The 14553-nt window shown below is 41.6% G+C and overlaps 1 protein-coding gene across 2 annotated transcripts in view; it reads left to right on the forward strand.

The window, feature by feature from the left end:
• The window catches only part of TMEM154 (transmembrane protein 154), a 49246-nt gene extending 35895 nt beyond the window's left edge, over positions 1–13351 (forward strand). The window contains exon 8 of one of the 2 annotated variants that reach the window (XM_055336422.1): positions 12994–13351. In XM_055336422.1, coding sequence (XP_055192397.1) covers positions 12994–13102 — 109 coding nt within the window. In that variant the 3' untranslated portion in view covers positions 13103–13351. Of the gene's footprint in view, positions 1–5221; positions 7426–12993 lie in introns of those variants that run through there. The other variant, XM_055336423.1, reaches the window with a different exon arrangement.
• Positions 13352–14553: the final 1202 nt, after the last annotated feature.

Here is a 14553-nt window from a genome sequence, read left to right on the forward strand (position 1 = left end):
TCTCTCAAAAGTCCTTTTAAAACTCAGTAAGTATTAAATAAGAAGTATATTGAGTGCCAACTGATTTCCCTCAAATCTGAGCTCTGTATTTTGAGGGATACAAAATAACTGCTTATAAAAAAAAAAAAAGGAACCACTTATAATCCTGCAGGATGATAACTTCAAATAACATTGTTAAAATGCAGGTGTGTATGTGTATGTGCACGTGCGTGTGCATGTGGTGGGTGAGGGAAGATGTATTAAATTTAATAAGCTTGAATAGTGGCCCAGATTATGTCTGCTGTGGGCATGATCTATGTGTGTTGGATGAATGTTAGGCCTGGGTGTGATGTTAGCCAGATGTGTGACCTCTGTAATTCTCTCCCTACCCCCCAACCTCCCTCCCACCCCCTCCCTGCCCCAGGGCCAGGGCCAGGGCTACTTGGGGAAGGAGAAGGGATGTTATATTGCTGAAGAGAAAGGGAGCATGATCTAATTGTGAGGTGACTTTGTGCTGTGCTGAGCTCTGTACTCCCCCCAAACCAAGTTAGGAAGCATCATCACACAAGAAAGGTTTAATGCAGGTTTATTGCCATCTTTGGAGCGAGGAAACATTAGCTGTGGTCATGAAGAGGAAGTGTGAGAAGATAAACTGGTCAGGAGAACAAAGATGGCTGCGCCCCGGGGGCACTCGGGAAAGAGGCCTTCAGAGCTGTCCTCATTTCACTGTTAGCTTCCCGATTTAATGCTTTCTTAAAAATCATAAGATGACGCTTTGTCATCAGTTCAATTTGTTTTTACAGTTTGTGGGCCTGTTACTATAAAGGCTTTTGCGAAAGCTGTCCCACATTCTTAAAATATCTACATAACACTCAGAAAACTTACTCTCTAATGCCGCTGTCGTAGACAAGACGCTAACACTGCCGGAATCAACACTGAGGCAAGCAATGGAAGTTTGAGGCAGGATCACTTATTTTATTTGGTGCAATTGTGTGGCAGTGGGCCAAGATATTTTTAACAGGGAACTCTAGGATTTGCCAGAGTTGAAAACGCCTGGGCTCATTTGATCATTTCACAGAGATGATAAATAGCCACAGAGACAGCAGGGAACACGTCTAACTAGACAGAGGAATGAGCGAGCGAGAGAGAATGCCTCCAGGCGCAGGTCGTGGGCCGGAGCCCAGGTTGCTGACTTTCACACAGGCCTGACGGCCACTGCGCCACCGCCAGTGAAAATTTGCGTGTGAGAGTTGCAACACTAGGAATGACTTGATGTCCCACGGCTGAGGCAATTGGTATCCACTTTGGGACAGTCTTGTGTGGCAGGCCCTGTCACACTGCTCGCAGTCCACAGAGCCGAGCAGAGAGTGCCAGGTGTGAGCTCTGGGCTCCTTGGTGCTTGAAGTAAACAAGTTCTGGTTGGTGACGGTGCCACCAGCTAAGCCCTCAAAATGCTTGTAGAGCGTTTTAAACAAACCACATTTAAGTACATTCTCCTCAGAAATGGAAAGTTTGGAGGCACCAAACTTTGGCTCGGCCTGTTAAGCATCTGCTTTCAGCCCAGGTCATGATCCCAGGGTTCTGGGATTGAGCCCCACATCGGGCTCCCTGCTCAGTGGGGAGCCTGCTTCTCCCTCTGCCTCTGCTGTTCCCCACCCCCCATGTATTCTCTCTCTCTCTCTCTTTCAAATAAATAAATAAAATCTTAAAAAAAAAAAAGAAATGGAAAGTTCGTTTTGGAAGATTCTTTCTTAAAGACTTTGCATTTTGAAGCAGTGTTCAAGCTTGTGTTTAACCAAAAAACATTTGCTAGCATAGAATCTGCAAAATAAGAATAACATACATTCGTGTGTTTGTGTGTCTGGCCGCTAGTATGGTGCCTTACGGAGATTTGCTCACCTATCCTTTACAACAACCCTGTAAGATACATGGTATTATTATGTGCGTTTTGCAGATGAGATAAACACAGAAAACTGAGCCTAAAAAAAGGTCAATTTGCCCAAGGTCACATGGCCAGGAAGTGGCTGAGCCTTGATTCAAGCTCTGGCTGTCTGACCCTGTGCTCTTATCTACTACGCTGAAAGAGCCACTGTTAGCACATACTAACCTTAGTACTGCCATAAAAACAACATGAGGTGTGAAATACCTAGGCATAAACTTAACCAAAAAATGCATGGCATAATATAAAAAGAAATGGTTCAATTTTATTGAGGGACATAAAAAAATTTTTAAAATAGAGAGACACATACTGTGCTCCTGAAAGACTCCACAATGCAATAAAAATGAAAATTTAGAGCTCTGTCTCATGCCATAGATTAAAATAGACGCCAAATAAGATTAAATGTTAAAAAAAAGAAAAAAGTACAGAAAAAATATAAATATTATTATAACTTTGAGGTAGGGACTAGTTGAAAGCATGACACACGAATCAAAAACCGTATCAGAAAAGCATAGATTTAGGGGTGCCTGGGTGGCACAGTCCGTTGAGCATCCAACTCTTGGTTTTGGCTCAGGTCATGATCTCAGGGTTCTGGGATCCAGGCTCACATGGGACTATACGCTCAGCAGGGAGTCTGCTTGGGATTCTCTCCCTCTCCGTCTGCCCTCCCCCCTGCTCTCTCTCTCAAATAAATAAATAAATATTTTTTTAAAATAAATATTTTTTAAAAGGAAAGAAAATCATAGATTTAAACTACATTAAAAGCTCCAAATTTCTTTACTTCAAAAAGCACAATAAATAGAATGAGGAGGAAAAGGAAAACTGGGGAAAAGTATTGGCAATATATGTATAATGAACAAAAATTACTAATACACAAACCAATAAAAAGATAGTCCCATTCTATTTATTTATTTATTTTTAAAGATTTTATTTATTTATTCATGACAGACACAGAGAGAGAGAGAGGCAGAAACACAGGCAGAGAGAGAAGCAGGCTCCATGCAGGGAGCCCGACGCGGGACTCGATCCTGGTCTCCAGGATCCTACCCCGGGCTGAAGGCGGCGCTAAACCGCTGGGCCACTGGGCCTGTCCAGTAGTCTCATTTTAAATGAGTAAAAATTATCAATATTAGCAATTTAGCAAAAGAAAAAAATCAAAATTACCAATAGACCTTTAAAAATGTTTATTTTTCTTAGAAATCATAAAAAGTAAAGGTAAATATGACGATATTTTCACCTATTGGATCAATAAAAAATGAGAATAATAATATCAAGGATTGGAAAGGAAATCTCCCTAAAGAGAATGTGGGGAGGAAAAAAATCTAGGGAAGGGGTAATTTGACAAAGGGCTGTTTAAGCTTTAATATGAGATATATTTTAGCCTGGCAATTTCTCTTCTAGGTATGTATATGCAAAGGTAACAACTGGGAGTGTGCAAAGATTTTTTTTTAATTTTTTTTATTTATTTATGATAGTCACACAGAGAGAGAGAGAGAGAGAGAGAGAGAGAGAGAGAGGCAGAGACACAGGCAGAGGGGGAAGCAGGCTCAATGCACCGGGAGCCCGACGCGGGACTCGATCCCGGGTCTCCAGGATCGCGCCCTGGGCCAAAGGCAGGCACCAAACCGCTGCGCCACCCAGGGATCCCCCAAAGATTTTTTTATACTAAATAAAAACTAAAAATCAGAAGTAGTCTACAGGTTTAACAATAAGGACATAGTTTAAAAAATGGTTTTTGGTCTGATGAGACACTAGAATGCTCTGTAGCCGCTAAAAAGATACTGTATTTTTATTAGCAAGGAATGATGTCTGTATGTGAATGACAGTGAGAAAAGCAGATCACAGCGTGATATTCATGATATGATTCCATTTTTGTACCAAAGAATGTATATCATGATCAGAGGAAGGAAGTTTGGAAGAGTACAGACCAAAATGTTAACTGTGGTAAGATTGTTAGTGTTTTTCGTTTTGCTTAGTTGTATTCATTTTTTCAACAAAGAGTATGGATTGGTGTTTGTTTGGTTTTTGTTTTTTAGATTTTGTTTTATTTATTTGTTCATGAGAGACACACAGAGAGAGGCAGAGACACAGGCAGAGAGGGAGAAGCAGGCTCCCTGCAGGGAGCCTGATGCAGGACTCGATCCCAGGACGCCAAGATCATGACCTGAGCCAAAGGCAGATGCTCAACCACTGAGCCACCCAGGCATCCCAGTTAAAAAGTTTCTTAATCTTCCATCAGCTTTCCATTTCAAATAAGTTTTGCTATAGAAGTTGTCTTTTGCTCACAACTGCCCGCCTCCTCCTTTCCCATCGATGGTCCGACCTTATCACAGCTTCTTCACAACACAAACACCAACACATAACCATACACACATTATCTCCCCTCTCCTTCCATGGATAGATCTATTTATCTATCAAATTGCTTCAGTCTTTTTAGAAACACATGCTGGTTCCCCGAGCAGGAGAGCTCTGAAGCAGGCGTCAGGAGAACCTAGCTGTTGCAGACTGTACACACCTGTGAGCTAAGGAGTTGTGAGGTTCTGTTGATTCTTATCATCCAGGCACTTTCTTGGAGACAAAGGTCACTTCAAGTAGGGATGTTCTGGAATTGGAGTGAAGGGACACAAAACTGAAGAAAGAAGTGGGAGGAGAGGTAGAGTGGCCTGCTTTCCAGGAGATGTGGGTGGAGGCATGGTCTCAGTGGGAAAAGCTGCAGAGCCAGATATGTGGCCAAGATAGCCAAGTCAGAAACAAAAGCACAAATGAGCCAGCACAGTCATGTCCGAATACCACGTCCCTCATTTATGTCGACTCACACCCCAAGATGCATTAGGCATCATTAGGATTGAATTCTAAATGACACCGAGAAGGCACCTCTAGATCCTTCGTGGATGTGAACAAAATGGGCTTTTGAAAACACGCCAGGACCACGAACTCCTGAGAAAAAACAATGCATGGAAATTGTTTAAAAAAGGAAGGGGGGAAAAAAAGCAATTTGGCATGTATTCATAGGAGAATGGGATTAGATCTAATTAAAGGGGGGGACCCCCAACTCCGTCTGGTTCTCTCCACATCAGCACAAGGGAGGGATCTTAGAGCAAGAGCTAGGGATTATTTCTTGGCCTTCATGGATTTCCTCCTCAGGGATCAAATATAAAATCCAAACCAACCTTTGTTTCAGAAATTGTAAGCTGGGCCCTGTTGGCTTCCTGACCGTGTACGTTCTCTTGAGTCCCCTCCATAGTGGAGTGACCAGCTCTCGGTAGCTTCTTGGAAATATACCACGGTTCTGTTTTTTTACAGTGACAGTGAATCCTGAGACTGAATGGTGCTAATGTTTTCCAAGAGAAGCAGCCCCGGAGGGAGCCTGCCGAGCCTGCCAACAGAGGGTGAAGAGGATGCGAATTTAATTAATTTCAAATCAACAAAGACACAAGAACCTTTCGCTGTTTCTCCAACGCCCACTCTTCCTAATGATGGCATCACCTGTACTTGGAAGAATGCACGATTGAGAAGCGCGAGGGAAGAGGCTTGGCTGCCGTCCTGGGCCTCTGGGGGAGGAGGACCCAAGCCGGCTCTCACCCCTCAGGGGCGCCTCTTCTCTCCTCCAGGCCTACCTCTGGCTGCCCGGTCCTCTGGGCCATGCTCTCTAGGTCTTTGTTACCTTTCTGCTTCATTCCTCAAAGTTTAAATCAGGAAGCTGTTTTATATAGGGCTTCCTTCTGGGTCACCTTATTACCTAATTAGCGCCGGATAATTTCCTCTGATTAGTCAAGTCCTCTGATAGGTCATGTGCATTCGGCAGCAGCTTTCCTCAAGGCGGGTTACATCATGGAAAAGACAGAAAACAAAGCGAGTGTTTCACTGTGTACATCATCCCAGGGGCTTGGTAAGCTCACCTGCCTGCCAAGAAGACATAGTGGGAGAGTCCGGCGTCCGGAGGAGACGCTCTTTGGGGCCTTGGGGACTCCGAGTTGGCCAGAGCCCTTGGGACCTTCTTGGAGGAAAAGGGATCTTCAGTGACAGAGCAAAGTGATTTCCTTCTCAGCTAAAATCACCGGCTTGTTCACATTTCCCCAAAGCTCATTCTTACTCTCACCACACCTCCCCCGCCTGTGGTCTGTGACTAGGACATGGGCACAGGCTGGGTCATCTGTCAGCCTTCTGTGTTTTCAAGATCTTTAAGGTCATTTGAGACAAACAGAATAGGAATAGGAAATACCTGTGCCTGTGGCAGATACCACTCGTCGCACTCGACAAGCCTGGTGTCCTCCTCCACACGGCTCTCCGGGAGGCCACTATCAGCCCATCAGAGATGACATTCAACACGGTCTCCGTTGACACCCTCGCACGAGCAGTGCACCGTGCAGGAGGGCCTGCTTGTCATTCCCACTCACGTAAAATCAATCCTCCTTTAATCCTTAATTTTCTAATTCTGACCTTTAAAGCAATCTAGCAAATCGGAGTCCTCAGGTCTTCTACAACACTTGGTATTTTATTCCAGGGAAGAAGAATGAAAACTTTATTTATTTTACTGTCCACATATCAACTGAAGGGAGATGAGGCTCACCAAACTCTGGCTGTTGAACGGGGGGCTTGTGTCTGGAAGGCCGCCTTGAGGCATAGCAGAAACGGGCCTTCTCCACCCTCTAGCTGGCATCCGCCTTCTGACCTGGGCGCCTCATTTTGAAGGCAGGGTTCCAAGCCAGGGAAATCTTTCCACACAATAAAAGAGAACTGTCTGCTTGTGTTTAACCACTGCTATTATGCTAGCTTGAGACTTCACAGGGCCTTGGCGAAGGACAGTCTTCACGGTATATGATTTCAACAGATTGATCTGTCATATTCTCGTTAGCACATCCTAATATGGCATTTTTGTTTTCACCCCTGTTCTGCATATGCATACTCAACCTGCAGTCCACGGTGACTCTCAGATATTTCTGCCAAAATTGCCATTTTCTGAATCATCGTATCTATTTTGTTACTTTGTTTCTTCTCAACATTTTGACTCTCAGAAGAGTCTCAGATCGCTTCTTTCTCTCTCTAGGTAGCCAAGATTTTTGATGAACTCTGAGGCCTGTACATTTTATCCAAGTCTATCAAATAATGGAGACTTGAGAAGTTCAGAGAACTATAAGGGGTCTTGGAATCTCGTTTTGATGAAGCAATATTTTATGATACGATAAAGATATTCTCGTTCAATATTTAAAATCACTTCAAATTCCAGCAAGAGAAACTTCAGCAACACGCCATTCAATTTATGTCTGAAAAATGTCCCGGTGTCTATAAGTGCACAGTACACAAGGCATTTGTTTTAAAGGTAGTTTATTCTTGGCAAGGTGTATTAACCAAAGCTGTGAAGGGTCAATCCTAGCATCCTCTTTTTATTACTGTTCAATTAATAGGTATCATATATTGAGGATCATTTCAAGAATTGCTTTAAAAAAAAAAAGAATTGCTTTTAAACCCAAAGTTAATTTTATGTTTCAGATTATTGTTAGTAAAAATTTAACTAATTGGCCTTAATTGCATAGCCGATCAGAACAAAATCTGGCTTCAGAATGTTTTAAAGATATGTAAGTTTCACTGCATTTTTGCACATTTTAAGCAAACTAGGTTAACAATATTGTCAAGTCGAACTCCTCAGGAAACTTATTTAAATAAATGTGTAAGAATATCAATCTGTTACTCTTAACTCAGTGATGTGACTCCTCTTTCTGAGGAGCTCGTTGTTACCCAAACACATACAGCATGGATCCAACTTCTTATCCATGGGGGGAACAAATGCTTCTATCAATGTAAATGGATGCTTTAAAAAATGCTTTTGTAAAAAAAAAAATGCTTTTGTCTATTTTTAAATTTTATCAATTTGTACCGTCTCCGGAAGAAGGCCCCTATGATGAGTAAACATAAAATATAGACTTTAGTTCCAATATCTGTCAGAATTAACACAAATTCGGAATGTAGTGGAGTGATAAGACACCGTTTTATACTAAGAAGACACTGCTGAAATTCTCTCTGTGGGGAAAACATTGAAATTTTATACTGAATTAAATTTACACATGCTATGTTTTCACTCTCAGGAGATACTCAAGGTAAATCTTGGGGTTCCATTTAATATGTACAACAGGCAGACCAGCGTAGCTTCACTCATAGATTACATTTCCTCGATCTTAAAGTAACCAGAAGAGTCACTGTATAACAGTGTGGAGTGAAATTATTCAAATTGGTTATTAATAATTGCATAATCCAAACAATGAATTGCCTAGATTTGTTTATTTGTTTGAGCAGCTCTGTGACATTACCTTGGTACTGTCCCATCTGGTACTAAAATTTTATTTTTCTCCTAGTCCTTTTGGGGGTGGCTATTTGTAGATACTTGGTGGGGTTTTTTTGGTTTGTTTTTTGCCCTATTACCTTTTCTAAATAACATGTTATATTCATGAGATACCAATCCATGCAAATATATATGAAACTAAAACTTTTCAAAATCAATTCTATAGATGCTCTAAGCTCTTCTTGAAATACTTTAAAAAGTTAAATTTATAAACCAAAGTACATCCAATAATGTGAATACTTTAATTTCAGTGCTGTACAAGTTTAGAAATACAACACTGAAGTATTTAAGACAACCAAAGGTGAATGGATTCGCTTCCATTAGACTTCAGGTGTAGAGGGCTCAGGTAATCATACTCCTCATTTCCCATCACAGTATCATCACTGGCCTTTGGTGCTTTATAAATAAGGAATTGGACCTTTTACAGAAAGCATATTCTTCACATTTTTCACCTCTTTGGTCTGCATGTCAAGAATTCAATGAAAGATACGCAGAAACTACAAATAGTAAGCAACATTTTTTCTAGTGTAAAGATCAGTGGAGAGTGATCACTAGATTACTCTGACTTAGGTGAAACCCCTGAAATTATAAATAACATCAAGAACATGGGAAAACTCTGCATGTTTAATAAATGTCAGACTTCAGAAAGGGCGGAGATTGTAGTTTCCCAACAAGTAAAAAATAATCTGCTAGATCATTAGTAACTTAGCATGTATGCATCTTGTTTTTAAAAGTAAGTGAAAATAGTGTTAAAAATGTATTATACTCTCTCATTTTTCAAGCAGTAAAGTACTTCCTCAGAAGGTCACTGAGATCATCAGACGTCGTATTTACCACTTGGCTTCAATGTATAAATCCTACCTTGTAAGCCCCGTGTAAGAAATGGTCCCATCACTATTGGTTAGAACTGATTTGCAAAACTATGAAAGTTGTTTGTTTGTTTGTTTCAGAGAGGGAGGAGGTTAGGGACAGCGGGACTGGGAGAGATCGAATCCCAGTGCGGAGCCCAGCATAGGGTTTGATCTCACAACCCTGAGATCATGACCTGAACTGAAATCAAGAGTCAGACGCTTAACCAACTGAGCCACCCAAGTGCCCCCAAACTATTCTAGTTTTAAGACTGATGAAAGGTTTTAGGGTTTTTTTCTCCTGCCTTGTATGCTGAGAATAATATATGTAATAATACTTTTCCTTTACAGCTTATGGCTTTAGATTTGTCAGATATACATGTATATATGTATAAACTGCTCTCTTCTCAGCTGCATGATTTTTTTTAGAAAAAATGAATAAATCCGTACATGCTTGTATGCTAACTTATTTACTCCACAGTGATAGACTTAAAAGCATTTCTAAATTTAATTGAAAAATAAAGCACTCCAAGATAGGAGTAAAGAATATTTTTGACATTAGTTTCTATGTAATTAACGTATATCAAGATTTAAAGTAAATGTTTATTTGAAGGTGAGGTATTTGTTTACTAAAATGTTGCTGACTAAGGGTAGAGGAGTGACTTAAATATCTTTTTAAAGGAAATTCCTTTAATTTAACTTCTGTGACTTTGAAAAAGAAGGATTGTTACCTTTGATAACTATGCTCTCTTGATCTGTATACCTCTTTAAATAAATGAAACAATACCAATTTTAAAAGTTCTTGTAGAATTGAACCTGCCTTATACAAAATTATCTACCCTAAAAATTAGATTTTCTACATATCTAAAAGATATTATAACACATTCTTGTCTTTTTTCTTTGCAAAATATTTTTAAATTGAGAAATGCGATTTTAATTGTCAATGGAATGTAATTTTTAAAATTATTTTTAATAAAAATAGAAACAGCTCAGAGCTAAAGCCTTCTCTTTTGCCTGATTTCTCACTTTCCTTCATGCCTTTGATTCTAATTTCATTTTCTACACGTTGGCATTATGATAGCTAGAGCAGGACTGACGAGCAAGTTCATAACACATAGGCCATACGAAGACGTCTTTGAATGAGGATGCATTCTTGCAGGCCAGAAAAACTAGTCAGCACATTGACAGAGAGCAGAAGGATAAAAGGCCCCAGCAAAAATAAAACCTGGTCAGTGATGGCAGCATTGTACCCCTACAATCTGTGGCAGGGTGTGCTTCCTTCCTCTCCTAACCAGAACAACTAAGGGACTGAATGTGGGACAGACCCGCCTAGAGATGGCTTGGACCCAAAGAGCGACAGTCCTCTGGCATTAGAGAAATGATACTAAGAGAAAACAATAATGTTAACTGTAACTAGCATTTATTGTGTGTATCAGTTCAGGAATTAAGTTTAGCTTCTAAGAGTAGACACACAGAACACAATTGTTTTAAGCAAGATCTTTTCTTCTCACGCATCAGAGTACAGAGGTAAGCTGTGGTGGTAACTGCATGGTCACCTGGGTTCCTTCTAATTCTCCCCCGTCCATCAGTGCGGAGCTCCCATCCTCAGGGTGGCTGTATGATGCATATGCTCTAGCATATGGTGGACTAGGGGACCCATTTATTTCCCACCTCCATGAATCTGTACAGAAATTCCTCCATCTTGTCCCATGTGGTGACTCCTGACTTTCACCTCATGTGAATGTGCCTCTCTGTTTATAACCTGTCCCTGTTCCGTTCTGGATGGACCTCCATTCTTCCTCTTTGCTTATACTGCCCAACACTCTGCCTTCAGAGACCTGGAATAGATATATCTGGAGAAAGAGCCCAGTGAATTCATGTCAGGAGTTGTGTTCTGAGTGGGGCTGGAGAAGGGAGTGAGGAGTATGTGAGGAAAAGCTCTTGGGGGTTCTCTGGTTCAACAGATGAAACCAAGATTGGTTGTGAAGACCAAAGGGGCAGGATAGGAATCAAAACCTGGGACACAAGTCTGAGGCAGGAGGTAGACAGAAGCAGACCAGAAAGTGTTGGCAGTGAGGAGGGTGTGGAGGTGATTTCCACAATGGAGCTGAGTTGTCCAGTCTGTTTTCATTGGCCACTGGATGCACAGGGAATGGTGGTCAGCCTGCCTTACTGGTGGAAGGGCAGAAAGGACACTAGGTAATAATACCTTCTCTATGGCAGAGCTGCCCCTCCTCCCTGTTAAGTTGAGAAACTCAGTTCTAGAGAAACAGCATGAATATTAAACTCTGGGCTAGGATTCATGCTCCCACAGCACTGGGACCTGTACCCTGACCCCTATCAGAGCTGTGAGAGTGGTGGGAGCCAACTGGATTGTCTGAGAAGGGCAGACCACCTACATCTCTGGTCCAGGCAGGCAACACAAGGTGTGAATAAATTTCTTTTGAATAAATACTTTCTTTTGAATAGATGTTTTAAATTTATCCTAAATAAATATACTTTTCCTAATTTTCTGCCCTTATGTGTAATGTTGGTGTGTTTGTTTAAACAAGACTCTTAATTCCATGAGAAAATTTCCAATTCAAACTACCTCAGACCAAAAGAAACTTAAGAGGGGGCACCTGGGTGGTTCAGTGGTTGAGCATCTGGCTTCAGCTCAGGTCATGATCCCTGGTCCTGGGATCAAGTCCCGGATCTGGCTCTCTGCAGGGAGCTTGCTTTTCTCTCTGCCTGTGCCTCTCTGTGTGTCTCTCATGAATAAAATCTTAAAAAAAAAAAAAAAAAGAAGAAAGAAAGAAAAAGAAAGAAAGAAACAAAACAAACAAACAAACAAACTTAGGGGCTCAGGTAACCAAGTTGGGCAAAGGCAAGAAGTTGCTGCTTTCAGAAACAAACAGAAGCAGATTAGGCTACAAGAAAGGGCAGCCAGACTAGGCACTCAAACACAAGGCTCCTTCGTATTTTTATCTTTCCTTCATTGTCTGAAAACTTTTTCCACGGGGCCATAACTATTGCAGGTAGTAGCTTCAGGGAGCTTATCTTCCTGTCCTTACCACCAAAGTAGAAGGGAATCTCTTTCCTGTACCCAATGAAGAAAAGTCCCCAAAGGACTTCCATGCCTAACCCTGTGAAATGGTATTGGGACTGACTGGGGTTGACATTTCCCTGTACAACCACAGGTTGAAGTGTGTGTGCATGTGTGGGTGTGGGTGTGGGTGTATCTGGTACACACATTGGTTGGTTGATGGGGTGGGTGGGTGATTAGTTCATTGGTTGGTTGGTTGGTTGGTTGGTTGAAGAGGATTCATGAGGAAGCAGTTTTTAAAGGGAATCAGAGTGCTATGACCAGATGTTAGGGCATTTAGGACCAGCCAAGCACATGCATATCCACGACATGTGCTCTTCTATCCCATTCCACTTACCCACATTCAGAGTCAGAAGTCCAGAGCAGGCCAGGCTTTCAAGACGGCGAATCTACTGGTGCTTTTCATTTCTTTGTGCCATTTTTAGTATTTTCTAAATGTTCTACAGTAAATATGTATTATCTTTGTATTTATGTTATAAAAAATAGACTGGGTAAGTTTTGATTAAGCAAGATAAACATATTAAAAACTCAAACAGGAAAATCCAATATGGATTATGATTCGATATGGATTATGTATTTATTTATGCCTAAGAATGTCTTTTGAAACTTAGTTGCAAAGCTAATGAATATATTTAGTTTTATATGACCAGGACCACTCTTTGTAGGAAAGAGGAGGGGTTCTGAACAGAGGTTAATAAGAAGCCCTGAAAGCCTTGCTCTGGAGTGTGGAATGTATTGGGTTTTTTCTACATGCGTTCCTGTATCCCAGGCTGAACGTGGACACACTTTGTGCATTTCTCTTCAGGGCCTATGGGAGAATCAGGACAGTTTGTGAGACTCTGCATTTATCTTGTGGATCATGTCACTATTTAGGACAGGAGCAGAAGGTATTAAAGCAGTTGTCAAGATCCTAAGAAGATGAATGAGAACAAGCCAGCATTAGAAAGATTTTCTTCGCCGGGGCACCTGCACCCCGATGTTTCTAGCAGCCATGTCCACAATAGCCAAACTGTGGAAGGAGCCTCGGTGCCCATCGAAAGATGAATGGATAAAGAAGATGTGGTTTATGTATACAATGGAATATTACTCAGCCATTAGAAACGACAAATACCCACCATTTGCTTCAACGTGGATGGAACTGGAGGGTATTATGCTGAGTGAAGTAAGTCAATCGGAGAAGGACAAACAGTGTATGTTCTCACTCATTTGGGGAATATGAATAATAGTGAAGGGGAATATAAGGGAAGGGAGAAGAAATGTGTGGGAGATATCAGAAAGGGACACAGAACATAAAGACTTCTAACTCTGGGAAATGAACTAGGGGTGGTGGAAGGGGAGGAGGGCGGGGGGTGGGGGTGAATGGGTGACGGGCTCGGAGGGGGACACTTGACGGGATGAGCACTGGGTGTTATTCTGTATGTTGGTAAATTGAACACCAATAAAAATTAATTTATAATAAAAAAAAAAGAAAGATTTTCTTTCCCCATAACGCATAATGTCTAATCACTTGGGCTCTTTTCATATTTTTTTTTACTATAAGGATCATTAAATATTAAAGAATATTTTGAATAAAGAACAAAAAATCCTCCATTTAAAATTTTCTCTCTTGTATATTTCTACAGTTGCCACAGTTTCTACAATTAATATATACACTTTTCATAGAGTAAAAAAAAAATATCAAAAATAAAGTCCAATTAACCGCCCCTTCCCCCCCAAAATTGTCTTTAATTCCACCAGCCTAGCAAGGCAATCTGTATTCTTAGGAGTGATATGGAGTCTCCACCAACTGTTTCTAAGAAAGGGAATGTGAGAAGAAGGCTGGGAGTGACCCGTGATGAGGGTGACATGGGACCGCTTCCTCAAGCAGCCTGGAGGGAGCACACTTTCCTGAGAAGAGTGGGAGCACTTCCCAGCTGCTGTTCTGGGTTTTGAGGGGTCCATAGGAAAGGGAGCCAGTCAGAAACCCCAAAGAGAGAAAATACTAGAAGGCTTCCCTGAAGATGTCCCGGGATCCATTCATTTTGCAAACATTTATTACAAGCCTACTCTGTGCTGGGCCAAAGGGTACAGAGGGGAGGTGGGATGGCGTGGGAAAGGCCGTAGGCTCTGGAGCCTGACTGGCTGGGGTTAAATGCTGGCCCCATGCTTCTGGCCAGGTTACCCAACCCCTCTGTGCCCTACTTGCCTCATAGGACTTTTGGAAAAAACCACATGAGTCAATCCATGCGAGCGCTGTGAACAGGGAGTGTGTGGTAAGGATTGTATAGTGCTGGCTGTTGCTGTTGTCATCTCTGCCCTTAAGGAGATCACAGTCCAGAGGCTGCCATGACACAAACTGGAAGTCTATGGAACAAGAAGAAAGACC

This window comes from Nyctereutes procyonoides, unplaced genomic scaffold (assembly GCF_905146905.1).
Source record: "Nyctereutes procyonoides isolate TBG_1078 unplaced genomic scaffold, NYPRO_anot_genome, whole genome shotgun sequence".
NCBI lineage: Eukaryota > Metazoa > Chordata > Mammalia > Carnivora > Canidae > Nyctereutes > Nyctereutes procyonoides.